The sequence below is a fragment of the Natrix helvetica genome (assembly GCF_964273705.1).
Source record: "Natrix helvetica genome assembly, chromosome: 5".
NCBI classification, from domain to species: Eukaryota; Metazoa; Chordata; class Lepidosauria; order Squamata; family Natricidae; genus Natrix; species Natrix helvetica.
This window is the reverse complement of record NC_138551.1, coordinates 142,601,093-142,628,351: the sequence shown is the minus strand read 5'-3', so window position 1 is coordinate 142,628,351 and position 27,259 is coordinate 142,601,093. Positions and strand designations below refer to the sequence as shown.

The 27,259-nt window shown below is 47.8% G+C and overlaps 1 protein-coding gene across 4 annotated transcripts in view; it reads right to left on the bottom strand.

The window, feature by feature from the left end:
* Nucleotides 1-27,259, bottom strand: part of UBR4 (ubiquitin protein ligase E3 component n-recognin 4) — a 179,538-nt gene that overhangs the window by 101,431 nt on the left and 50,848 nt on the right. For all 4 annotated transcript variants that reach the window (XM_081954563.1, XM_081954560.1, XM_081954562.1 and 1 more), the window contains exons 35-49: nucleotides 22,066-22,257; nucleotides 19,107-19,177; nucleotides 18,650-18,797; nucleotides 18,293-18,517; nucleotides 18,011-18,181; nucleotides 17,613-17,795; nucleotides 16,419-16,577; nucleotides 14,004-14,156; nucleotides 12,671-12,898; nucleotides 10,566-10,723; nucleotides 8,454-8,625; nucleotides 6,538-6,739; nucleotides 4,811-4,974; nucleotides 4,489-4,705; nucleotides 2,319-2,535 (exon numbers count right to left, since the gene is read on the bottom strand). In XM_081954563.1, the coding sequence (XP_081810689.1) occupies nucleotides 2,319-2,535; nucleotides 4,489-4,705; nucleotides 4,811-4,974; nucleotides 6,538-6,739; nucleotides 8,454-8,625; nucleotides 10,566-10,723; nucleotides 12,671-12,898; nucleotides 14,004-14,156; nucleotides 16,419-16,577; nucleotides 17,613-17,795; nucleotides 18,011-18,181; nucleotides 18,293-18,517; nucleotides 18,650-18,797; nucleotides 19,107-19,177; nucleotides 22,066-22,257 (2,660 nt within the window). The remainder of the gene's footprint in view (nucleotides 1-2,318; nucleotides 2,536-4,488; nucleotides 4,706-4,810; nucleotides 4,975-6,537; nucleotides 6,740-8,453; nucleotides 8,626-10,565; nucleotides 10,724-12,670; nucleotides 12,899-14,003; nucleotides 14,157-16,418; nucleotides 16,578-17,612; nucleotides 17,796-18,010; nucleotides 18,182-18,292; nucleotides 18,518-18,649; nucleotides 18,798-19,106; nucleotides 19,178-22,065; nucleotides 22,258-27,259) is intronic.

Below are 27,259 nucleotides of genomic sequence, written 5' to 3'. Positions count from 1 at the left end.
CATCAAGACGAAGTCCAGCGGAGGCAGAAATGTTGTCGGCGCTCCCGGACTTCGTCTTGATGACGAAGCCACGAAAGCGACTGGGGAACGACGAGAACCTTCCTGCCTCTGCTGGACTTTGCGCACTCCTCGTGACTGCAATATACATCCAGAAGCGGCTTTTGTGGTTAATAGGGTTTGGGCTTCCAGCCCAACAGCCCTGCCACTTCTGGACGTCTATTGCAGTCACGAGGAGCGCACAAAGTACAGCGGAGGCAGGAAGGTTATTGGCGCTTCCGAGAACCCTCCTGCCTCCGCCGGTTGCCCAGCTGGCACAGCCCTGCGCGCGCACCTCCTCCTTCTCCTCCTCCCTCCTCTTCCTCTTCACTCCCCAAAAGCTCTTCTCCTTACCGGAGCTTAGCGGGAACCGTGTAAAAGGGATGGGAGGAAATATATATTATAATTTATTATTATATATTATTTCATAATGAGAGGTGCGGCTCTGCCTCCCCTGCCTCCACTGACCGCACATCCCTGATGTATTGGTATTAAGCTAAGACTTGATTAAATAAGCCAGCAAAATTCCTCCCGTATTGGAGCCCGTCTTTTCCTGACTCAGATTTCTTTGCCTCAAAACTACCCTGGAGAACAAGCTGAGGAGGGAACAAACAGAGTTTTGTGGCCCACCAGATTCGGACAGTGAGGAGGTTGGGGAGGAACCTGGGCCAGTCCTGGAGTCTGGGGAAGGCTCTAATGAGGGCTCTGCGTCGGAGGCAGAGACGGGGCCAGGGCCATCTGATAGTTATCAGCTGCCTGCAGAGGCAGAAGAACAGCTGGAGCCTGTTCCTAGTGTGCGCATGTGCAGAGCTGCCAGGAGAAGGGAACAGCTAAGGAACAAGGGTCGATTTGGGAGTAAAGCCACAGGTGGACAGTGAATGGCCCCTCCCAGAGGGAATAAAAGAGGAGCGAAAGGGGAGTGGAGTTTACAGGAGACAATTAGTTTATTCGTGCATCCTTGCCAAGTATTGCGGTGTCTGAAAGATCTCGGCCTGGCCACTCTCCAAGCCTGACAAAGGTCGGTAATTGTGAACTATCTTGAAAGTCTGTGGGAGAGGAAAGACTTGGCTGGAGAGGAATTCACTGTACATTAAATAAAAGGACTCGGCTTCGTGCTACTGGGGAAGCCTAGGTCAGAACACAGGGGAGGCTTAAAAAGCAATGAAGGAACTTAAAGGGGAGGGGAGGGAGCGGGGCAGGAACTACAACCAGCAGGTGGATGGTGTATCCTCAATAGAGAGAAGCCGAGCGTCAACTGTCTGGCCCCCGTGTCTCCAAAACACACGGGGCAAAGAGAGGACGAGGAAAGGGGTTGCAGGATTTGGAACCAGTCACTCATGCGCTGGTGACGTCTCGTCTGGACTACTGAAATGCTCTCTACATGGGGCTCCCCTTGAGATGCACCTGAAGACTACAGCTGGTTCAGAATGCGGCCGCGCGGGCTATCATGGGGAGTACTAGGTACTCCCACGTAACACCTCTCCTGCGCGACCTGCACTGGCTGCCTGTGGTTTTTCGGGTGCGTTTCAAGGTGCTTATTACCATCTTCAAAGCGCTCCATGGCACAGGACCTAGTTACCTGCGGGATCGCATCCTACCGCATACATCCCTGCGACCAATTCGCTCTCACAGGGAGGGACTCCTCCGGGTGCCATCCACCAAGCAATGCCAACGGGCGGCGCCTAGGAGTAGAGCCTTCTCTGTGATGGGCCCAACCCTCTGGAATGACCTCCCCCCGATATTAGAACTACTACTGACTTCCGCTCCTTCCGACAAAAACTTAAGATTCACCTGTTCCAATTAGCCGGCCTGGCCCATCTATAGTTCCATTTTATCTCCTGGCGGATATTTTATCTGGGATAGTTTTTAAGGGTTAATGTATTTTAAATTTTTAAAATTTTAATCTAACTTAAACTAATTTGTACAGTGAACTATTGTTACCTCCTCCAGCCCTATATTTATTCTATATTTATACTATGTATATTTATTGTTTTATTGTTTTAATATGACTGTACACCGCCCCGAGTCTCTTCTGAGAGAGGGGCGGTCTAGAAATTGAATAAAGTTAAGTTAAGTTAAGTGGAAGATGCTAAAGCAGGGGGGAGTGTCCCAACAAGGCACCTTTAAAGACTTGTGGAATTTCAAGTCCCAGGGAGTTAAAGTTGCCAAGCTGGACATTTCCTGTGCTAAAGAATGCCCTGCACAGTGGATATGATAAAAACGATTTCCAATATGGGCCAGGAAAACAGAATTTAAAAACCAACCTTCGGCCCACTATTTACCTCTCCAAGACGGTGCCGCCCACGGCTGCGGGGGTGGCCGTCTCCGTGTCTCCGGCCCCGTTCCCTTGATTCAGATTTGGCGGGCAGACGCTGCTCACGGATGCCGACGGGAAGTCTTCCGGGGGTTCGTCCGGCCAACCAAACTGCTCCTTGGTCTTGCCGTAGATCTTGACGGAGTCAAGCATGGTGACTCCGGCGGGGTCCACAGAGGCCCCGACTGCAGTTGGGAAAAGATAGGAAGTGAGGTCAATCTGCCACTGAGCACCCCCCCCCCACTCCCCTCTCAGCCTGTGGGCCTCTTGGCATTTTTTCCCAAATGCTGCTGTGGTTCATAAACCAAGGCTATCATTCAGCATCCTGAAGCTCCACCAACAAGCCACCATTCAACAAGCTATAGCTCCTTGTGACGGGAACCCCCCTGGCCAGCTACAGAAACATTCTTTGTGGCTGTCAGGTTAGCACCTTGCTGGCATGCTGCCGTCAAAGGCTAGGGGAGGGGAAGGAGAACAAATGAGCAATAATAATGTAATGTATGATGAGAAATGGAGAGGGGAGGAATGATAACTGCTTGACGAAGACCAGGGAAGCAAGAAACCAGTTTGTATGAGCCTTCAGGACCACGCACCCTAAGACTGGAATGTGAATGTGATCAGTGATGGGATTCAGCCGGTTCAGGCCGGTTTGGGTGAACCGGTTGTTAAATTGCTGGCTGGCCCTGCCCCTTCCTGCCCCGCCCCTTCCAGGAGTTCCCATGCACCCCATTTTTGCTCCCAGGAGGCTGCAGGGAGGCCCACTAGATCCAAAATGGGGCATGGGGGTCACCGTCCCCCAGCAGCCTGTTTTTGCTCCGAGGGGGGTGCACAAGGCCAAGTGCTGCCAGCATGGCCATGCCCACCCAGCCAGTCATTAGGGCAGAGAATCAGTTTTTAAATTATTTGAATTCCACCACTGGATGTGGCCCCAAACATCTCAGAGATTCTCACACCTAAAGAGCTCTTCCCTGGTGGAAGACAAACTGGTCATGCAGGGATGAAGGTAACAATCTGTAATCCTTTCGCACAGAAAATCTAGTTCTAACCTAAATTTTCTGCAGGCAGCAGCCTTTAGAAAAAGAACCTATCAGTTCAACCAAATGGGAGTCGATGGTCTTTCTCTCCTAAGGGACCTGATTGGGGCAGGTCTGACACTGGCATCCGCAAAGACAACCAAAAATATAGGAATAGCTAATGAATGCCAGTAGGTGGTTGTGTCTTTAAATACAAATGATTCCAGATAAAAGCACGTTTAAATAATTATAGTTAAATGAGAATGATGGTACATTGATGGCAAAATACATAAAAGACTTTCGATTTAAAATGTAAATCAAAAGCCAAGTGCTGCCAGCATGGCCATGCCCATCCAGCCAGTCATTAGGGCAGAGAATCAGTTGTTAAATTATTTGAATCCCACCACTGGATGTGGCCCCAAACATCTCAGAGATTCTCACACCTAAAGAGCTCTTCCCTGGTGGAAGACAAACTGGTCATGCAGGGATGGGGGTAACAATCTGTGGGATGAGGGTAACAATCTAATCCTTTCGCACAGAAAATCTAGTTCTAACCTAAATTTTCTGCAGGCAGCAGCCTTTAGAAAAAGAACCTATCAGCTCAACCAAATGGGAGTCGATGGTCTTTCTTTCCTAAGGGACCTGATTGGGGCAGGTCTGACACTGGCATCCGCAAAGACAACCAAAAATATAGGAATAGCTAATGAATGCCAGTAAGTGGTTGTGTCTTTAAATACAAATGATTCCAGATAAAAGCACGTTTAAATAATTATAGTTAAATGAGAATGATGGTACATTGATGGCAAAATACATAAAAGATTTTCGATTTAAAATGTAAATCAAAAAGATGAAGGATGTATAAAGAATGATTGTGGTAGTAACGCACGAAATTTATTTGTAACCAATCGACATGCTTTCTACAAGATGTAATGAAGAATGATTCTTTTTTTGTGTGTTTTTGTTTAATTAAAACAATTTAAAAAAATCCCCCCCCCCCCAAAAAAAGAAAAAGAACCTATCAGTTCAATCAAGTGGGAGTCGATGGTCTTTCTTTCCTAAGGGACCTGATTGGGGCAGGTCTGACACTGGCATCCGCAAAGACAACCAAAAAATCAGGGCTCTTACTGAAAATGGTCAGCTTCTTGTCGGCCTGCAGGGCTTCCTCGCGAGTAAAGGGGAAATCGAACCACCGGGGCCGGCTAAGGTTGAGCTGCAAGGTGCGGCCAAAGACTTCCAGGTAGGAAGGTGCTCTCTCGATGGCTTGTGTCCCGATCTGGACCCTCATGCCGGTCATCACCATGGTGCTGTTGTTGTTGGTCACCTCGAGGGTGAAGCCTCCGGGCTACCGAGAAAGGACAGGCATGGCTCAAGAGACAGGGGTTCCGCCCCTCCTCCCACCGGCAGCCGAGGGGCTTCCTTGCCATTACTGACCCCTGCCAGGTCCTACCTTGGTGTTGGCCACGTACATGCCGGTGGAGTTGAGACGGTGCTTGATCTGCTGGGCGTTGTAGACCTGTAGGATGTCGTTGCCCCCAAACTCCACGTCCGTCAACTGCTGGTTGTGTTCAAAGAAGTCAATGGGGAAGTTCACCTGGGTGGAGCTGCGTGTGGCTAGAGGGAAAGAGCAGTGACAGAATGGGACATCAAGCAGAGGGCGAAACTGGGGGAGCAGCTGTGGTTGCTCTGGGAAGCCTGTCCTGAAATTCAGACTTCCCCTCTTCCCAGGTCAAATCTCTGCCATGCAACAATCCTGGTTTACAACATAACCAGTTTTTCTCCAGGCCCTTTCTTCCTCGTTACTCTCACTGCCATTCCTATCCTTAGTTTTGGGCCGTAACGCCTTTGAAAGCAAAAGGACTGGCCGATAGGAAACATAAAACATGAAAACAATACAGCAGGGGTGTCCAAACTTTTTGCAAGGAGGGCCAGATTTGGTGAGGTGAAAATGTGTGGGGCCGATCATTCAGCCTGACATTCTTTGAACCCTTAACATTAAATGCGAATTATCTACCGTATTTTTCGGAGTATAAGACGCACCAAGATTTTGAAGAGGCAAATTAAAAAAAAACGTTTTTGCACTCTCCCACGAAAATGGGCCTTTTTTTTAAAGGGCATGAATAGCCTTTAAGAGGCTTCTAGAGTGCTCCTGGGGGCTGGGGGGGGGGCAAAGTTGAGCAAAAAATGGCCCGTTTTTTGCTCATTTATGCCCTCCACAGCCCCCAGGATCACTCTGAAAACCTCCTAAAGGCTATGCACAGCCATTTTGGTGAAGGGGGCAGAGTTTTGGGAGGCAAAAAATGCTGTATTCAGTGTATAAGGTGCACCCAGATTTTTAGCCTCTTTTTTGAGGGGAAAAAGATGCATCTTTATACTCCGAAAATTACGGTATTTTATGAAAGACTAAACAAATAACTCCAGTGGGGAGAAGAGGCTGCGGGCTGCTTGCAATTTGAAAAAGGGTCGCATTTGGCCCCCGGGCCGCACTTTGGACATGCCTGCAATACGCTGCTCGATATAAATAGCAGTGACCAGGGAACTCTCATACAAGGGAGTCAAGTAATGTGGCAGAGGGAAACGGAGGGAGGAAAGAGAGAAGAGAAGAGAGGAGAATGGGAAGAAAAAGGAAGAGAGAGGAAGGAAGGACAAAGGAGGAAGAAGAAGAAGAAAAGAGAGGGATGGAGGAAGGAAAAAAAGAAGAGAAGGAAAAGGAAAGGAGGGCAGAGGGAGGAAGGAGAGGAGAAGGGAAGAGAAAAGAGGGAGGGGGGAAAGAGAGAGGAGGAAGGAAGGAGACAAGAGGAGAAAGGAGAATAGAAAGGAAGAGAAGGGAGAAAGAAAGGAGAGAGGAAGAGGAGGAAGGAGAAGAGGAAGGAAGAGAGAGAAGAAAGAGGAGGACGGATGATGTGGAAGTGGAAGAGGAAGAGAGAAGGGGGACAAAGAAGATAAGGGAAGGAGAGATGGAGGAAGCAGGATAAGGGAAGGAGAGAGGGAGGGATAGAGGGAGGGAAGGAAGAAGGGGAGAGGAAGAGGAACACAAGGGAGGGAGAGAGAGAGAGAGAGAGAGAGAAAGGAAGGAGGGAGCAAAAGGGAGGGATAGAGGGAAGGAGGAACGAGAGGAGGAGGAGGAGGAAAAACCACCTTCTGGCCAACGTCCAACCTGCCCTCACCGCGACTTACGGATGGCTGCTGCTTTGCGCTTGCGGATGGGCTTCATGATGCTGACGACGCTGCTGGGCTGCAGGGCGGGCTGGAGCCAGTGGGAGGTGTTCTCCACGTTGGCCATGTAGATCCGCAGGCTGCCATCCTCGCAGAGGAGGATCATGGTCGTCCGCTGCTGCTCGTTGCAGGCCGTGTGCCGGATGGCCACCATGTCTTGGATCTAAGCACAGGGAGGGGAGCAGGGTTGACGCCTTGGGTGTGTGCGTACCTGTCTGTCTGTCTGTGCGTGCATGAGAGAGAGAGAGAAAGAAAAGAAGAGGAGGAAGACGAGGAGGAGGAGGAGGAAGAACAAGAACAAGAAGGAAGGAGGAGGAGGAGGAAGGAAGGAAAAAGAAGAAGGAAGAAGTAGAGGTAGAGGAAGAAGTAGTAGTAGAGGAAGAAGAAGAGGAGGAAGAAGAAGAGGAGGTGGTAGAGGAAGAAGAAGAGGAGGAGGAGGAATTGGTAGAAGTAGAAGATGAGGAGGGGGAAGGCAGAAGAGGCAGAAGAAGAGGTGGAGGAAGAAAAGGAGGAGGAGGAGGAATTGGTAGAAGTAGAAGTAGAAGAAGAGGAAAAGGAAGAAGAAGAGGAGGAGGAATTGGTAGAAGTAGAAAAAGAAGAAGAGGAAAAGGAAGAAGAAGAGGAGGAGGAATTGGTAGAAGTAGAAGAAGAGGAGGAGGAGGCAGAAGAGGAAGAAAAAGAGGTAGAGGAAGAGGAAGAGGAGGAGGAGGAATTGGTAGAAGTAGAAGAAGAAGAGGAAAAGGAAGAAGAAGAGGAGGAGGAATTGGTAGGAGTAGAAGAAGAGGAGGGGGAAGGCAGAAGAGGAAGAAGAAGAGGTAGAGGAAGAAGAGGAGGGGGGGAGGAATTGGTAGAAGTAGAAGTAGAAGAGGAAAAGGAAGAAGAAGAGGAGGAGAAATTGGTAGAAGTAGAAGATGAGGAGGGGGAGGCAGAAGAGGAAGAAGAAGAGGTAGAGGAAGAAGAGGAGGAGGGAGAGGAATTGGTAGAAGTAGAAGTAGAAGAAGAGGAAAAGGAAGAAGAAGAGGAGGGGGAATTGGTAGAAGTAGAAGAAGAGGAGGAGGAGGCAGAAGAGGAAGAAGAAGAGGTAGAGGAAGAGGAAGAGGAGGAGGTGGAATTGGTAGAAGTAGAAGAAGAGGAGGGGGAGGGGGAAGAAGAGGTAAAGGAACAAGAAGAGGAGGAGAAATTGGTAGAAGTAGAAGATGAGGAGGGGGAGGCAGAAGAGGAAGAAGAAGAGGTGGAGGAAGAAGAAGAGGAGGAGGAGGAATTGGTAGAAGTAGAAGAAGAGGAGGGGGAGGCAGAAGAGGAAGAAGAAGAGGTAAAGGAAGAAGAAGAGGAGGAGGAGTTGGTAGAAGAGGAAGAGGAAGAAGAGGAGGAGGAGGAGGAAGAGGAGGAGGAGGAGGAGAAAGGAGAAGAAGAGGAGGTGGTAGAGGAAGAAGAAGAGGAGAAGGAGGAATTGGTAGAAGTAGAAGAAGAGGAGGGGGAGGAATTGGTAGAAGTAGTAGTAGTAGAAGAGGAGGAGGAGGGGAAGAAGAGATAAAGGAAGAAGGAGGAGGAGTTGGTAGAAGAGGAAGAGGAAGTGGAAGAGGAAGAAGAAGAGGAAGAGGCGGAGGAGGAAGGAGAAGAAGAGGAGGAGGTGGTAGAGGAAGAAGAAGAGAAGGAGGAATTGGTAGAAGTAGAAGTAGAGGAGGGGGAGGGGGAAGAAGAGGAGGAGTTGGTAGAAGAGGAAGAGGAAGAGGAGGAGGAGGCGGCTGGCAAGCAAAGGAGACACAGCAGGAATTCTGGCCACCCAGGGCGAACCGAAGCTTTGGATCCTGAATCAAAGCCCTCCCACCCCACTGGTGAAGACCCAAACCCCGACAGGACCCCTGTGCCGAACTCACCTTGGCTTTAGCCGGTAAGGTCTTGATCTCCTGGATCAGGAAAGTGTCGGGCTTTACCATCATGACGAGAGGGACGCCGGTGGTCTGTTGGACGCAGCACAAGAGCCCCGGGTGATTCATGACCTCTGACCACTGGCAGAGGGCCGGGGAGGTCTTGCTGCCCCCGTTAGAGCTGTTAAGAAAAGGAGGGATTAAGCGAGAGCGACGAGCCGTTTTCGCTCAGCCTCCCAGCGGAAACAGGGAAGGCCTGAAAAAGAACACCGAGAGTCCTCGGGTTTACCGCGATTCGTTTCACGACCGTCCCAAGTTAGGACGTCACTGGAAAGAAACGGACCTACGACCATTTTTCAGTTATGACTTTGGCAGCCTCCCCGCGAGGTCACGAGGGGTGATCAAAATCCAGATGCTCAAGCAACCCGTTCGTATCGATGACGGTCACCGTGAGCAAAGACAACGGGGAAGCCAGAGCCACTTAACGACCACACTTATCACTGCGGGGATTCCCTTAGCAACTGAGGCAAGAAAGGCCACAAAAAACAGGATTAACAAATGCCTCACTTAACGACAGAGGTTTGGGGCTCAGTTGTGGTCATAAGCCGAGGGCTACCTGTACAAGTGGAAGAAATTCAGAGGCGAGACCCTCCTCCCCCATCCCAAATTCTCCCTGCCTTTTCTGCATCTATCCCAATGGTTTCCACCCTTTTTTTTTTGACCAAGCCCCACCTGTATCTCTAATTGCTCCCCCCTCCCGCCCACCCGCGGTGACATATACCGTATTTTTCAGAGTATAAGACGCATCTTTTTCCCTCAAAATAGAAGCTGAACATTTGGGTGTGTTTTATACACTGAATACAGCATTGTTTGCCTCCCCAAACCCCGCTCCCTTCACCGAAATAGCCGTGCATAGCTTGTAGGAGACTTATAGAGTGCTCCTGGAGGATGGGGAGGGCAGAAATGAGCGAAAAACGGGCCGTTTTTTGCTCAATTTTGGCTCTCCCCGGCCCCCAAGCGCACTCTATAAGCCTCCTAAAGGCTATCCATGCGTTTTTTGCGACAAAAAACAGGCCCGTTTCTGTGAAAAATGAGCTGGTTTTTGCCCCCCACCCCACCCCCCAGGAGCACTCTACAAGCCTCCTAAAGGCTATTCCTGCCCTTTTTTTGAAAACAAAAGGACTGTTTTTGCGAAAAACAGGTTTGCAAAGTGCAAAACCTTTTTTTTAAAAAAAATTGCCTCTTCAAAACCTTGGTGCGTCTTATACTCCGGCGCATTTTATGCTTTGAAAAATACGACAATTCTTACTTTACTCAAAAAGTGAATTCTACTCACCCGGTGGAAGCCTAAAAGGCCATTAACTTGGTTTAACCTAGGTTCAAATTGGCCCCATTAAAAATCAAATCCCCCCCCCCCCCGTGGGGCATAGGCCCATGTTGGGAACCATTGATCTACCACAGTGATGGCGAACCTATGGCATGCGTGCCACAGGTGGCATGCGGAGCCATTTGTCAGGGCACGCGAGGCGCTGGCCTGTCAGCTGGCCAGCACGCATGTGCGCGCTGGCCAGCTGAGTTCACCCTTTTTTAAAGCCACTTTTCCCCTTCCCCAGGCTTCAGCGCCTTTATAGGAACCTGGGAAGGCCGAAAGGAGCCTCCCCCGCCCCCCTGGAGGCTTCCCTGAAGCCTCTGGAGCACAAAAAAACAGCCCTACCGGCAAACCGGAACTTCGGTAACGGACTTCCGGTTTGCTCGGAGGTTCGTTTTGACTGCTCCCGAGGCTTCATGGAAGCATCCTGAAGGTCCCTGAAGCCTCCTGAGGGCTTCCGGGAGGCGGGGAAGGCTGTTTTTGCCCTCCCCAGGCTCCTATAAAGCCTCTGGAGCCTGGGGAGGGCAAAAAAAGCATGCAAAAAATGGGGGGGAGCGCCTGTAGTGCGTGCATGCGCACTTGGGGGATCGCGCATTGCATTATGGGTGTGGCACGCCCGCACACTCCCCCCCTGCGCTCCCCCCACTTATGGCACGCGAGCCAAAAAAGGTTCGCCATCGCTGATCTATCCTGACTTACGTGGGGGAGCCTGGGAGGGAGGGAGGGAGGGAGGGGGAGAGAGAAGTCCTCACCTCTTGATGTTGATGGGAAAGAGGTGCAGCACCTCTAAGGTAGATCGGCTGATGGTGGCCGCGAAGGACTTCCCTTGGCTGTAGCTGAAGAAAAGCATCTGCAGGACGTGGGAGTAGTAGACGGACACTCCGCCCCCGGCCACCTGGCCATTGCTGTCCTGCCAGGGACACAAAAGGCAGAGGCGGTCACAGGTGAGCTGCCCCCAAAACCGTCTCTGACTCAAAAGTGTCTGCAAAGATTCTCCGTTAATCCAGGTCACAGTGGTTTTTATTTTGAAAAGAACAACTGGATGGATTTCGAGGGGGGAAAACGAGACGTTTCGCTTCCTAGCCTAGAAGCTTCATCGGGTTCCATAGGAAGTTGTGGGGAGATGGAAGGAAGGTCCTTCCGTCTCCCGGAGCTTACTATAGAAACCGATGAAGCTTCCAGGATAGGAAGTGAAATGTCTCATTTCCCCCCCCTCAAAATCCATCCAGTTGTCTTTTCAAAATATAAAATCACTTTTTTTAAAATGAAAATTTATTTAGTCGTTTCTTATTAAAATATCGGATGGAATGCAACCAGCCTGGCATTATATCCGCCGTACATACTTAAGTGCAGTGACGTGCAGGCAGGGGAGGCAGAGCCTCACCGCTCTCATCATGAAAAAAAAAAAATACTCCGGGAAGCCGCGAAAGTGGCTGGGAGAGGCGCGCGGCTTGGTTTAGCCTCCCTGGACATCTCAGCAGCAGCCCCAAGTGTGCCGATCTCGCCATTTTTTGCATTGGGCGAACCCGGGATCCTTGCAAGGGGAATGGGACAATGTGTGCAGGCGGCTCCTCAGCGCACAGCCTCAGATTAGCACAGCCGCGATCCCCTTCCCCTGCACACGTGGTCCTATTCTCCTCCTTCCTAAACCAACATGAAGGGGACCGCGGCTGCGCTTATTGAGGCTGTGTGCTGAGGAGCCGCCTGCAAATGTTTTCCCATTCTCCTTGCAAGGATCCCGGGCTCGCCCGATGCAAAAAATGCCTAGGTAACAACGTCAGTGCTAGAAGGGGGGGGGGGGAGGAGGAGAAAGGAGAAGTTTCTCTTCTCAGAAATGTCTTTTCAGTGGAGCTGCGGCAGCCTGTCTGTCCCTTTCTGACATTTCTGAGAAAAGAAACTTCTCCGTTTGGGCTGCGCCCGTTCAATTGGAGCAACCACGCGGTTTGATGACGTCACCAGCCTCACCAGTCATAAACATCACCGCACGTCACTGCTTAAGTGTATAACCGAAACTATACAAATATTATCATACATTGACCTCTTACGATACATCACTAATTATACATATATAAATATATTCTAGTGAATATACTCATTTGTGTTTACATCGTATATGCATATATTACATTCATTGCATTACTTTCCACATTCACAAATCCAAATTACTTCTTGTTCCAACTTGCGCCTCTCATTTCCAACCAATAGTAAAATCTATGACGTGATATTCTGACTCTGCTTTGTTTTTAATTTCTAGCGTCAATTTGTCCATTTCTGCACATGCAAATATTTTATTTATTAATTCCCTCTCTGAAGGTACACTTTTGACTTTTCCACTTTTATTTATTAATTCCCTCTCTGAAGGTACACTTTTGACTTTTCCCACTTTAATTTATTAATTTCCTCTCTGAAGGTACTTTTGACTTTTCAACTTTTATTTATTAATTCCCTCTCTGAAGGTACACTTTTGACTTTTCCCACTTTTATTTATTAATTCCCTCTCTGAAGGTACACATTTGACTTTTCGGCATATACCATTCTTGCCGCTTTTATGATATGCAATATTAGATACACTGACTCCTTACTATAGTCTTCTGTTATGATTCCTAATAGGAATGGTTTGAGTTCTAACCGGTCATTTCTTCCAACCACATCTGGATATTTCACCAAAATTCTTTCACTTCTGTGTTGTCCCCCCGCCCCCCCCCTTTGTGTCAAAAGTGAAAATATAAAACCACTTTTGACGCAAAGGGGGTCTCTGCGAATTAAGGAAACCCCATTTTTTAAACGGAGAGGGAGAGTTTCTGGATAGTGCCGGTAGCCACATTGAGGGGAGGAGGCTGGACACAAGGCGGAATACCTTCAGGTCCTCGTGGGCGACTTCGAGGACGTTGGTGACGTAGAAAGGGCCGTGCTGGGCACTGCTGGCCTCCTCCATGAGCTGCAGGTAGATGTAGCCAGCGGAGGACATGATGACCACAATGTTCTTGCTCTCTTCGTTGAAGAGGAAAGTGATGTCCCGGATTTTGGAGCTGGGCAGCAGGAAATAGAAGGTGGGGCTCAAGGCGTCCACCGAGAGGTCGTAGATCTGTGCGAAGAGAAGGAAGAGGGAGGACTTTGGGGTGGGGAAGGAAGACTAGAGAGACGCCCTCCCGCCTAGCTGCCAAAGAGTGTTCTGGCATCTTCCGCCCTCATCGGCATCCTGCCATCAATAGTGTCAGTGGGAGAGTTCATGACTTGGCAGAGACATGGTAACAAGGTCAGCCAATGAAGAGACATGGCAACTGGGTCAGCCAATGAGGGCTGTTTGGAAACTGAAACAGTATTTGCTGTGTGAGCAACAAGGAGACAGCAAGGAGCCTGGGCGTGGCTTAGCTCTGCAACTCTGAGTCTGTGCTGAGCTCTAAACTAGTCTGCTGCTCTGAACTGAAACTGCCTGTATTTGCACCTACTTACAATCTCTCCTCTCTACCACGTTGGAAAACCTGCTTTGGGTATTGTATATTTGCTTCCTGGGTTATATTATATATATAAAGAGAAGTTAATGCATCCTGTTGAATCAGTTACCTTTCTGGATGTGATTGCTGCTCTGACAAACAGTGAGGAGGAAATGGAGGAAGCAAGGGGGCAAATGGACAATAAACATGTGCTAGGATAGCCCTGGGAAACAGGGAGATGGGAAGTGATAGCTAAGGAAGACCAGGGATGCTTTGAACCCATTCGTGCCAGTCTTCAAGGACACCGAGAAGCCGGAGAAGCTGGGAATGGAATGTCGATTGCTCCAAATCCTAAATGTTCCCAAAATACCTAGACCTCTGCCCATTGGATGGCGTTGGACTGGTCAAAGGGGGAGCGATGGATTGACAGGGAAAGCCCGTATGCTGTAAGCTCAATAAATCGCATCCGGCGGGTGTCGCACATTGGCGGGTGTGACACATATTTTGAGCAATAGGGAGCCGCAGCAGAGGGATGAAAGAGCCACATGCGGCTCCAGAGCCACGGGTTGCTGACCCCTGTTCTAGCCTAACTTTATTGCTACCGGCATCTTTTGAGTAAAAGAGCCTATCACTTCAGCCAAAGGGAGTCGAGGGTCTTTCTTCCTTCAGGGATCGGATCGGGGCAGGTCTGACAGAGATCGGAGTAGAGGGAGAGGGGGACAGGAGGAGTTTAGTCGGCTTCCGCTCGTCACTAACCTTGACAAAGTCGGCGGTGACGATTGCCAGTTCCGTCTGGGATCCCGGAAGCCAGACTGCCTTGATGATGAAGTTGCCCGTGGCAAGCTGAGGGTGGAGCACCAAGTGATCCGAGACGGAGCCCGAACTGCTGAACGTGAGGACGTGGCAGTCCTGGAAAGGACACAAGAGAGGGGAGTTAACAGAGACACATATACGGGCAAGCACAAGGGAGAGGGAGAGAGAGGGAGAGAGAGGGGGGGAGGGAGGGAGGGAGAGGGGGGAGGGGGAGAGAGGGAGAGAGAAGGAGGGAGGGAAAGTGGGAGAGAGAGAGAGAGAGAGATGGTTTTCTATGTTTTGTTGAGCACACTGTCGTGATCGCAAACCATAGCGTGTCTGGCTTGGCTTGGGGGCACACACGACACAGGCATCCTGCCATAAAAAGAAAGGGGGCGGAGAAGGATGAAAGGGCAATAAAGTTTTGTGTGTACGTGATATGAAATCAAAAGGGGGAAATGACACGTTAGAAGGACCAGAGCAACTGGATCCTGTTCATACCAGCATCCCACAATCAAACACTCTTGAGTTCTCAAAACATCTCGGCAAGCTCTGGATGGCTGGAAATGGACTGGTCACGGTGGGAGGGATTGGTTGGGGGGCAAACCTACACTAACGACTATGAGAAAGCACAAGATGGCTTCAGCCAGGTTAGCTTCATACAGCTTATTTTTGCTTCTAGCGAGTGTGGGAGATTTCAGAGCTGGCTTGACTTGACTGCAACCAACATCCTTAGTAAAATAACCCTCTGTTTTAACCGAATGGAGTCGATGGTCTTTTTTTCCTAAGGGATCGGATTGGGGCAGGTCTGACACACAGCTACAACGCTTAGGGTTCACATCACAAGTGTGGATGGAGGCAAGGTGTGAATCCAGGTTGGGTTTGGGAGAGGGGCAAGTGCAGAAGAGAAGGATGCAAGCCGGTGAAATCCTAGCTTTTGATCTACGACCGCCAATGAGCCAAAATTTTCTATTTGCTAAACGAAATAGTTCTCAAGGGAGTTTTGCCCCATTTTACCACCTTTCTTGCCCCAGTCTTTAAGTGAATCACTGGGGCTGTAAAGTTCGGAATAAGGTTTTCTCTCCTTATTCCCGGAGAGGAAGATGGAAGGGGGAAGCAGAGAAGGAGAGAGGTTAAGAAGCCCCGGAGAGGAAGATGGAAGGGGGAAGCAGAGAAGGAGAGAGGATAAGAAGGGGAAGAGGTAGAGAGAAGTAGGGGAGAGGTAAGGGAAGAAGGAAGGGGAAGGAGAGGGGAAAAGAAGAAAGTAGAGAAGGGAGGGAGGAAGAGGTAGGAAGAGAGAAGAGATGAGATGAGAGGAAGAGAAGTCAAGGAAGATAGTAAGGAGGAGAGGAAGATGGAAGGGAGAAGGAGAGAAGGAGAGAGGGTAGGAAGGGGAAGAGGAAGAGAGGAGGAGGGGAGAGGTAAGGGAAGAAGGAAGGGAAAAGAGGAAGGAAGGAAGTAGAGAAGGGAGGGAGGGAGAAAAGGAAAGGAGAAGAAGTTGGTGTCAAAATAGGCGAGGGATGGTAAACAAAAACAACCCGAATGGAATATTACAATTCTATAAATGGAATGACAAATGTATTAGAATTATGAATGTAAAAAAAAGAATAATAATTATGTGAATGTACATAGAGAGAGCAAAAAATAAAAATTAACTTTATTTTTTTTTAAAAAGGAACAAGGTTTGTTAAGCGAATCTGGCTTCCCCCATGACTTTGTTTGCCCGGAAGGTCACAAAAGGGGAATTACACTGACCCCAGGGCACGGCGACCGTCGTAAACCTGAACCAGTTGCCAAGGGTGATCAATTTTGATCAGATGACCACAGGGACGCTGCAATAGTCTTAAGTGTGAAACATGGTCACAAGTCACTTTTTTCAGTGCTGCTATAATTCCGAATGGTCACAAAACAAGCGGTTGTAAGTCAAGGACTAGCTGTACGAAAGGAGGTAATCTCTCAAAATGGATTGACTATATTCAATATAAATATCGGACTAAAAAATTTCAATTAGCTTATGAGTGAAGGCACAAGGAATGTTACAATTTCCCTAAAGTTAGCTTAACAAAAGGGGAATTAAAGCACAAGAGGAGGTAGGATGTTAAAATCAGTTAGCTTATGTTTGCGTATGATTGTTAAATGTTTATACCCTGTATTTTGCTCTGGGAGGTTGTGGGGAGGGAGGGTGGAAGGGTGGGAAGGGTCGGGGGTGGAGGGAGGGAAGGGGAAGGGGTGGTATTTGTAAAATTTATTAAAACTTTTAATAAAAAAAAGGAGGTAATCTCTCTTCCGCAGGAGTCGGTCAGTCAGCCACCCTCCTTGCAGAGAAGCAGAGAGTCCACAGCCAGCCTACTCTGTGTGTGTGTGTGTGTGTGTGTGTACCTTCAGCCCGCAAACAGCCAGATAGTCCTCCTTGCAGGGATTCCCCGTCAGGCTCAGCACGGTGAATGGGACGGGCGCGGAGGCCAGGCGGGTCAGCGTCAACTTCCGCTTGCTGGAATCGGCTTGCTTCAGCAGCGCAGAGAGCTGCAGCACGGTGATCTGTGCGAGGACAACGAGAACGCGGACATGGGGGGGCAGAGAATTACTACAACTCAAGAAAAGGGGGGAGAAAAATTAAAATGGAAGCTCCTGGTTTCCACCCAAGACATCTGCGGGGATCTCTGCTGCCCAGCGGCAGAGAAAGGAAAATGCGTCCAAACGGTGCTTGACTCGCTTTGAATGGCTATCAAGTGGAAATGTTTCATTGCCGTTCTGTATTTGATGAGCCGCGGTGGCGCAGTGGTTAGAGTTCTGCAGGCTCCTTCTGCTGACTGCCAGCTGCCTGCAATTTGGCAGTATGAATCTCACCAGGCTCAAGGTTGACTCAGCCTTCCATCCTTCCAAGGTGGGTCAAATGAGGACCCAGATTGTTGGGGGGCAAGAGGCTGACTCTGTCAACCGCTTAGAGAGGGCTGTGAAGCACTGTGAAGCGGTATATAAGTCTAAGGGCCCTTCCTTCCCAAATGGTTAGTATAGTATTGCAGGCTAACTCTGTCCACAGCCAGCAGTTCGATCCTGATCGGGCTCAAGGTTGACTCAGCCTTCTAACCTTCCACGGTGGGTAAAATGAGGACGCAGATTGTTGGGGGGAGAAGAGGCTGCCTCTGTAAACTGCTTAAGACAGGCCTGGAAAGCACTGTGAAGCGATATATAAGTCTAAGGACTATTGTTATTAAGAGCCATGCGGGCACAGTGGTTAGAATGCAGCACTGCAGCTTAATTCTGCCAACTGCCAGCAGTTCGATCCTGACCAGCTCAAGTTTGACTCATCCTTCCATGGTGGGTAAAATGAGGACGCAGATTGTTGGGGGGGAGAATAGGCAGACTCTGTAAACCGCTTAGAGCAGACCGTGAAGCTGTCTGTAACTCTAAGCGCTATTGCTATTACGGTCTTGGGGCTGGTGAATAGCCTCTCTTCGTTAAACTAATGGATCGGAAATCTCTTTGACCTTCTACGCTGAAGATGACCAGAGGTTTTAGATCCTGCAGAGGTTCCCGGCCTGCTTCTGGGGCAGATCCTCTGCCCTTTCTCACCTTGCCCTTCTCGTGGCTGACTGCCAGGTGTTGGCGCCGTCCGTGGGGCGAGGAGAGCACGCACATGGCCACGCGCCGCAAGACGTGAGCGCTGATCAACTGCCGGATGGTCTGGCCTTGGTCCCCGCTGTAGTTCATCCGGACGTTCTCAAAGGCGCCCTCCTGAGAGCCCAGGGTCGGCACCTGGAGGGCAGGGCATAAGCAGGAAAGGGAGCTGCCGTGACACAGCCTGGAATATCAACCTGGAATTATCTCGTGGGACATAATTAGCCTGGAATATTGACTTCTGAAAGATGTCGCTGCCTGGCTCTGAAGGATGGAACGAAGGGGGCTTTTCTGGAGGCTGCCCCCTCGAACTAGACCCCCTCCCCTCTCCCAACCTGTGCTGCCCATCTCACCATCAGCTGGTCGGTCATTTCCACCGTCTTGTCCAAGGTGTGGAGCTGGTTCAGGGCCTGCTGGGCGCGGCTACTGCTGCCCATCGCCGAGGCTTGCTGGAAGTTGAGCTGGATGGCTTCCATCAGGAAGTTGAGCAGGTCCAGGACCAAAGAGGTGAAGGAGAAGTTGGCCTTGGGGGAGAGGCAAGAGCAGGGAGTGGGTCTGAGTAGGTCTTCCCCCACTAGGGAGAGGTCTCTGGCGCCCCGATTGTCTCCCAAACACACGCATGCATGAGGCCAAACCTGGGCCTGTAGCTGCTCCCGACATCCTTCCACGTTCCTGCAGAGGGTGCTCTTCTTGGGCTTGTCTTCCTCACCCCCTCGGACATCGCTGGTGGAGGACTTGGACTTGTCGGTGGGCGAGGTGCTGGAATGGCGGACGCTCTCCGAGACGCGCGGCTCGCTTTGGAAGGCCGACTCCTTCATGGTGGAGCTCATGCCGCTGCTGGGAGTCCTCTTCACCAGGGCCTGGAGGGGGACAAACACCATGCAGGGACCTCGGCCGTTTGGCAGGAAGAGGCATAACCCCAGCTGACCTCGTCCAAAGCGCCTGTCCCCCCACCCCCCATTTCTTCTCAGGATTTCAGCCCCAGAACCTACCAGGCAGCTGCCGTCCTCCTTGGCTCCGCAGTCGCAAAAGAACGATCCGTATTTCGCGTACGAAATCTCGTGGTCCTTGTGGCAAACCTTGGCGCAGACGGTGCACACGCCGACACCGTCCACCATCTTACAGGTGTGGCAGTGATACCTGCCATGGTAGGAACAGTGAGCAGGCCAGAGGGTGAGGGAGGTACAGTAAATGAGAGATGAGCGCTTTGCGATAAAGCAGACAAAACAATGCACCCGGTCCAGCGCCCCCCCCTTCCCCCCAACATCATTTTTGGGCACCAGGGACCAGGTTTTCCGTGGACCAGAGGGAAATTTTTCCGTGGGCTGGAGGGAGCGTGGTTTCGCATGCTGCCTGCATCCCATGGATGGGGCTTTGCTTATTTTTGTGGGCCGGTTTCTAGCATGCCATGGACCGGCCAGAAGGTTGGGGACCCCTGGGGAAGCTCACCAGTGCTGGTTCATGAATTCCTTCTGCGTGATGGTAAAGGTGCAAAGTTTGTTGCAGAGAGAGTCTTCGTCCTGTGTGTGTGCAAAGAAGTGAACAGTTTTTTGTAAGAGTTGCCCAGGGTGACTTCCTACAAACACCTACTCACAACTGGTTACAACCAGGGGTAGGCTTTAAAATTTTTAGCAACAGGATCTCTGCCCGTTGCTGGGTGGACGTGGCCTAGTCCACCTCCTGCACCACTGCAGGGGGGGGAGGGGTTTCCCCTCTCCCCGGCGCTATATATGTTGAGGACTACTTTATGCACAAGAATGAAAGGACATTTCGATTTCCACAATGGAGAATGGCTGCAAAAGTTGATTGGAGGTAGCAGAGATGGCTAAATTGATTGCTTTGATTAAAGAAAAGAACACAATTGAATTTTGTTTCTGCTTCGAAAATGCTTTTGGACTTTGTGCTCGAGGTGGGTGGGTGGGGAATGAAACTTTGATTCTGGGTTTTACCGATTAGAAAGGTTTGTTGTTATAAAAATGGCTAGCTTATAAAAAGGTAAAGGTTCCCCTCGCACATATGTGCTAGTCCAGTGATGGTGAACCTGTGGCACGCGGAGCCATTTGTCAGGGCACGCGAGGCGCAGCCCTGTCAGCTGGCCAGCGGCATGCACGCGCTGGCCAGTTGAGTTCACCTTTTTAAATGCCATTTTTCGCCCTCCCCAGGCTCCAGAGGCTTTATAGGAGCCTGGGGAGGGCGAAAATAGCCTCCCTCGCCCCCCCGGAGGCCCTCTGGAGGCTTCAGGGACCGTCCGGAGGCTTCCCTGACACCTTCGGAGCGCTTAAAACGACCCTCCGAGCAAACCGGAAGTCACTTCCGGTTTGCTCGGAGGATCCTTTTGAGCGCTCCGAAGGCTTAGGGATTGTCCGGACAGTCCCCGAAGCCTTCGGAATGCTTAAAATGACTGGTTTTAACTGCTCCGAAGGCTTCAGGGAAGCCTCCAGACGGTCCCTGAAGCCTCCAGAGGGCCTCTGGGGGGGTGGGGGAGGCTCTTTTCGCCCTCCCCAGGCTCCTATAAAGCCTCTGGAGCCTGGGGAGGGCGAAAAAAAGCATATAAAAATGGGGGGGGGTCACGCGTTGTGCCCGCATGCGCACTGGGGGGTCGCGCGTTGCATTATGGGTGCGGCACGCCCACACACGACCCCCCTGCGCTCCCCCCACTTGTGGCACGCGAGCCAAAAAAGGTTCGCCATCGCTGTGCTAGTTGTTCCCGACTCTAGGGGGTGATGCTCATCTCCAAGCTGAAGAGCCAGCGCTGTCTGAAAACGTCTCCGAGATCACGTTCCAGTGGCCACTAGAGCCGTGAGGAACTCGATCACAGCTGAAGTCACAATCATAACAATAAAATCACAGTCCCAGAAGAAATCCAAGTCAATGAGATAATTTTGTCTATTAACCTAGAGGAGATAAAATTTTTGCGTCTCTTTAAGGCTGGACTGAGTTAAAAAACTGAACTACCCAGTCAGAGGAGGCGTGGTCAACAATGACATAACTCAGTCTCTAGGCTAATGGGCAAAGTTAACCCATGCTTGGATTCCCCAAGCAGCGCACAGGAGAAAGGTAAAGGTTCCCCTCGCACATATGTGCTAGTCGTTCCCGACTCTAGGGGGTGATGCTCATCTCCGTTTCCAAGCTGAAGAGCCAGCGCTGTCCGAAAACGTCTCCGTGGTTATGTGGCCGGCATGACTCAACTCCGGAAGGCGCACGGAATGCTGTTGCCTCCCCACCAAAGGTGGTTCCTATTTTTTCTACTTGCATTTCTTTAACATGCTTTCGAATTGCTAGGTTGGCAGAAGCTGGGAAAAGGAACGACCGTTGACTTACCTGAACGGTCCTTCTATGTGCGCTGCGAGGGGAATATCCTAGAGAAAAGGTTTTTACGTCTCTTTAGGCTGGACTGAGTTAAAAAACTGAACTATCCCGGTCAGAGGAGGCGTGGTCAACAATGACATAACTCAGTCTCTAGGCCAGGGGTGTCCAAACTTTTTGCAAGGAGGGCCAGATTTGGTGATGTGAAAATGTGTGGGGCCGATCATTCAGCCTGACATTCTTTGAACCCTTAACATTAAATGCGAATTGACTACTGTATTTTTCGGAGTATAAGACGCACCAAGATTTTGAAGAGGCAAATTAAAAAAAAAAGTTTTTGCACTCTCCCAAAAATGGCCCATTTTTCACGAAAATGGGCCTTTTTTAAAGAGCATGAATAGTCTTTAAGAGGCTTCTAGAGTGCTCCTGGGGGCTAGGGGGGGCAAAGTTGAGCCATTTTTTGCTCATTTATGCCCTCCACAGCCCCCAGGAGCACTCTGAAAACCTCCTAAAGGCTATGCACAGCCATTTTGGTGAAGGGGGCAGTTTTGGGAGGCAAAAAATGCTGTATTCAGTGTATAAGATGCACCCAGATTTTTAGCCTCTTTTTTGAGGGGAAAAAGATGCATCTTTATACTTCGAAAAATATGGTATTTTATGAAAGACTAAACAAATAACTCCAGTGGGGAGAAGAGGCTGCGGGCCGCTTGAAATTTGAAAAAGGGCCACATTTGGCCCCCGGGCCACACTTTGGACATGCCTGCTCTAGGCTAATGGACAAAGTTAACCCATGCTTGGATTCCCCAAGCAGCGTACAGGAGAATGGGAGCTCACTCTGTCAACGCGGCGCTAGGGATTCGATCTGCCGACCTTTCTGATTGACAAGCTCAGTGTCTTTTGAAGTTATTATCTTATTCAACTGACCAAAGGGAAAGGAAGTCAATGTCTTCTTTCTTTTTTCCTGCACTTTTCTCTTCCCTTTTCCCTCCCCTATCTTTCCTGCTATTTTCTTTTGTATTGTTGTATTTTATAGTATTAATAATAAAAGATTATTAATAATTAAGGTTATTAATGGTCCAGCTGGGTTTTGTGGCCCGCTTACCGAGTCTTCGGCCTGCGAGTCCTCCTCCTCCACAGCTAATTCCTCCACCCAGTCGGAGTCCACTTCGATGGCCCGCTCTTCTCCGTCAACTGAGAGGTGGCTGGTGCCCTGGCTGTTGCTCTGGCTCAGGGCATTGGTGACATCGGCCAGGTAGGAAACGATGTGGCAGGTGCATTCCAGGATGGTCACATGCTGCAAGAAAAGGGAAGCAACTTTATCTGCTTTTCCTAACAAGCGCAGACAGACCAGCAGACAGGCGAGGAGAGTACAGGTTAAGTCCTCGACTAAGGACCACAATCATCTTCATTTAACGACCCCATAATCCCTTGTAGGGTGGAGTCTGGGCAACTGAATGGAGCTGAGTGTTTACTGGCCCGATGCCCTTCCTGTCGCCGATGCGGAGTTTTGTTCGGCAGATATATTCTCATTGCTACAAAGAGAGAAAAATATCTGCCTCTACCTAGGATCGAACTCTCAGCCTCCTGATTGTGAGACGAGAGGTCCACCTCTAGGCCACTGGACTTAGGACCACAATGGAACCCAAAATTTCTGCTGTTAAGCGAGGCCGTTGTTAAGGGAGTTATACCCCCATCTTATGACCTTTCTTGCCACAGTTGTTAAGTGAATCACTGCAGTTCAGTTAGCAACGTGCATGTGAAGTAAATCCGGCTTCCGCATTGAGTTTGCTCGTCGGAAGTTCGCAAAAAAAGGATCATGTGAGCCTGGGAGTCGTCATAAATGTGACTCCAGTTGCCAAGCGTCGGAATTTCGATCACGGGGATGGCTGCAAGGGTCACGAGTGTAAAAAAAAAAGAGTCTTTTTTTTTTTATTAAAAGAGTTTTGTACAAACAAATTTTCCCCCTTTTCACCCCCCCCTCCACACAATATAAATCTCATACAAATGCTATACCCCCCCAACCCCCCCGCAAAAATTCACATTCAAATATTATACCAAACACTTTACCCCCTCCCCTCCCCCCATCTTAAAATAGATTACTCATAACCCCTCTCCTCCCAACAAACACTATATAAATTTCTCTTAAATTAATAATAACACATTGATCATTTTCTAAGCTAATTAAACATCTATAACTCTTAATATAAATTCCTCCTAGCCTAACAATGTTTCATTAGTCCCATCTTCTAATTTATTCATACATATATATTGCCCCACCCTCCACCCTAACCCTCCCCCACCTCCCACACAAACCCACCCCCCTGACTTCCGCTGTATATCACTCTAACAATTCCAAACATCCCATATACTATTTACTCTGATCATCTATCGGTCTAAACATTCTTACCTAAAGGCTACATAATAACTCCTAGTCTGGTATTTATTCTGTATATAATCAATCCATTTTGCCCATTCCTGTGTGTAATCCTCCTGTTTCTGAGCTTTTAAGAAAGCTGAAATTTTTGCCATTTCAGCAAACCCCGTCACCTTCTGAATCCATTGATCAATTGTCCGCAAAAAATCTTTTTTCCAATGTTGCGCAATCAACAACCTAGCTGCTGTGACCATATACAAGGCCAATTTTGTTTCCCCTTTGGTAAAATCCTTAGTTATACCCAGTAAAAACATTTGCGGAGTAAATTGTATTCTTTTCTTAAATACATTCTGTATAACCCACCATATTTTTATCCAAAAAGCTTTAACCTTGTTACAAGTCCACCATACATGAAAAAAGGTAGCATCTAGACACCCGCATCCCCAACATTTTGGTTGAACATTTGGGTACATGCATAATAATTTTTTAGGATCTAAATACCATCTGTAAAACATTTTATAGAAATTCTCCCTTAAATTCTGTGACTGTGTAAATTTAACATTCTGAACCCATATTTTTTCCCACGTTTCCAACATAACCACTTCACCAAAATTCTGAGCCCATTTAATCATACAATCCTTAACCAATTCACTTTCTGAGTCTCTTTCTAACAGTACATTATATATTCTTTTAACTTGTTTTGGACTAGTCTCTTTTATCTGCTTAATCAGTTCCACTTCTTTATCCATAAAGCCGACCCTGCGATCTTCTTCCCATCTCTTCTGAAGCTGTATGTAATGTAACCAATTTAAAGTAATTCCTTCTTCCAACAGCTGTTCCAAAGTTTTTAACTTCCATTCGCCCCCATCAGCAATAAGCACATCTTTATATAAACAACCCCCGAGTGACTTAATATTCATAATCCCCATGGTGTCTGCAAGATCCAACCAAAGCGGTATTTTATAATCCCAATTGGGCCGGTGCTTCTTCCATATTCTCATCAAGGCACTACGGAGAACATGGTTGTTGAACACTTTATCCACCCTGTCTTCATAAAAAAGATATGCATGCCATCCCAGAACAAGATCATGGCCTTCTATATTGAGCAATTCCATTTTTGTTTTCCCGAACCAATCTGCTACATGCGTTAATACCGCAGCTTCATAATACAATCGAAGGTTTGGGAGTCTAAGGCCGCCTCTTTCACGTGTATCTTGCATAATCTTCATCTTTACTCTCGGTTTTTTCTCCTTCCAAACAAATTTATTTAATGTTGTTTGCCAATTTAACAAGGTTTTATCTGACTTAAGCACCGGAACCATCTGGAATAGAAAGATAAATCTAGGTAGAATGTTCATTTTAATTGCTGAGATCCTTCCAAGCAAAGACAATTGTAACTTTTTCCACGCTTCAAGATCTTTCTGTATCTTTTGCCACAACACTTCATAGTTATTTGAGAAAAGTTTTGTGTTTGATTCTGAAATTTGTATTCCTAAATATTTAACTTTAGAAACTATTTCAAAACCTGCTAAACTTACAAGTCTCTTTCTTTGAGTCTCTGTCATGTTTTTAACCATCATTTTCATTTTGTTTTGATTTAGTCTAAACCCAGACACCATGCCAAATTCTATTATGATATTTTTCATCTGGATTATTGATTTCAAAGGATGTGAAAGGGTAACAACCAGATCATCGGCGAATGCTCTAGTTCTGTATTCCTTTTGCCTGATAGCTATGCCATCTAAGGATTTTGAGTCCCGAATTGCGTTCAACAAGACTTCCAAAGTTAAAATAAATAACAATGGGGATAATGGGCAACCTTGTCTTGTGCCTTTTTGTATCTCGAAAGTTGTTGACAAATTTCCATTAATAATAAGTTGTGCATTTTGTTGCTGATAAATTGCTCCAATCGCCTGCCGCAATCGTGGTCCCGTATCCATCTTTTCCAAAGTCTTGGTTAGAAAGTTCCAATTCACTCGATCGAAGGCCTTCTCTGCATCCAAGAAAACCAGCACTGCAGAGATCTGCTTATTCTTATCAAGATAGTCAATTAAATCTATGAGTTGCCTTACATTCTCCTTCATATGTCTGCCTTCAATAAATCCTGCTTGATCATGATGAATAATCTCTTGAATAACCGGCATCAATCTGTTGGCTAGTACCTTAGCAAATATTTTATAATCTGTGTTCAGAAGAGATATCGGCCTGTAATCCTCTGGTTTCTTAGGGCCCTCTTTATCTTTAGGTATCAATGAGATAAAAGCCGCTTTCCATGAGGGAGGTATTTTACCTCCTTGTTGTATATTACAAAATAGTTGTGTAAGATATTCAATCATTTCCAGTTGTAAAGTTTTATAATACATTGCAGTCAAACCATCAGTCCCTGGAGCCTTAGCTAATTTAAGTTGATTTATAACTAAAGTGATCTCATCAGCGGTTATAAGACATTCCAAATTTGCCTTTTGAAGCACAGAAATTTTTGCAACCCTTTTTCCTTCCAAAAAATCATCTATTAACTTGTTCTGTATATTGTCCTGTACATATAGCTTAGTATAATAGTCCACAAATGATTTTTTAATCAACTCTTGTTGATATACCATCTTCCCTCGAAACTCAATTTTATCAATAATTCTGTCATTCATATTCCTTCTCAAAGTATATGCTAACCATTTACCAGGTTTATTAGCGTTGGCAAAGGTGTTATGTTTAGCAAATTGCAAATTGGTTGCTGTTTGTTCTGCTATAAGCATCTGAAATTGATCTTTCAACAGCTTTAGCACCATCTGGAGCGCCTGGTCATTCGGGTTTATTATAAGCAGCTGTTCTTTGCGTTTTATTTCATCTTCCAATTCCATTCTCCTTTTCTGTCTAATTTGTTTGTGTTTAAAGTTCATATGTATCAGGACCCCACACATATAAGCTTTACTTGCATCCCAAACTATTTCAATGGGAGTGCCCTTATTCATATTAAAACTGAAAAATTCCTTCATGTGTTTTTTAAGTTCATCAACATTTTTTTCATATCTAAATAAATTTTCATTTACTCTCCAAGACCTTCTTGGCCTCATCCCTAATTCAATTTGTAACCACACCGGACTATGATCGCTAAGTGTCCTGGCGAAAATCTTGGATTTCTTGGCTTTAGGAAGTAGATCCGGTGTTAACAAAAAGAAATCAATCCTTGAAAAGGATTTATGTCTATCTGAATAGAAAGAAAAATCCATCTCATTTAGATGTTGCGTCCTCCAAACATCTTTTAATTTCAAATCGTCTTGTAAATCAAAAAAAGCCTTTGGTAATTTGGTAGTGAATTTCGTCTTTGTACTCTTGTCTATCTTTGGAGAAATCACTCCATTCCAATCTCCCATTATTAGAATACTTTTAAAGTTCCAGTCTAAAATTTTTAAATGGAGCATCTTATAAAAACTTTCTTGGCATTGGTTAGGAGCATATATTCCTAGCACCAAAATGGAACTGAAGTCTGTATCAAATTGAATTGCTATATATCTACCAGCGTCATCTGCCTCTATAACTTTAGTTGAAAATCTTTTATTTATATATATCACCACACCATTTTTCTTTACCAAATCAGAGGCAGCATAAAATGTTCCCAGTTTTGAATTCACTAAGTACTTCTGGTCTTGCAACCTAATATGAGTCTCTTGAAGGCAAACAACATCATTATTAAATTGCTTCAAATAATAAAATATTTTTTTCCTTTTTTGTGGGGAGTTCATTCCATTCACGTTCCAAGATAATAGCTTAAGCATCTTTAGATCTGGTCTGGAGCGCTGAAAGCATTTGCTGAAGATCTCTCTCCACAAGACCAATCTTCGGCCCTGCTCCTCCCATGGCTCCGGTTTGCTTCTTAGCTTCTTTCTTAGCACATTGTGTTTGAGGGTCGACGCGCTTGTGAGATTCT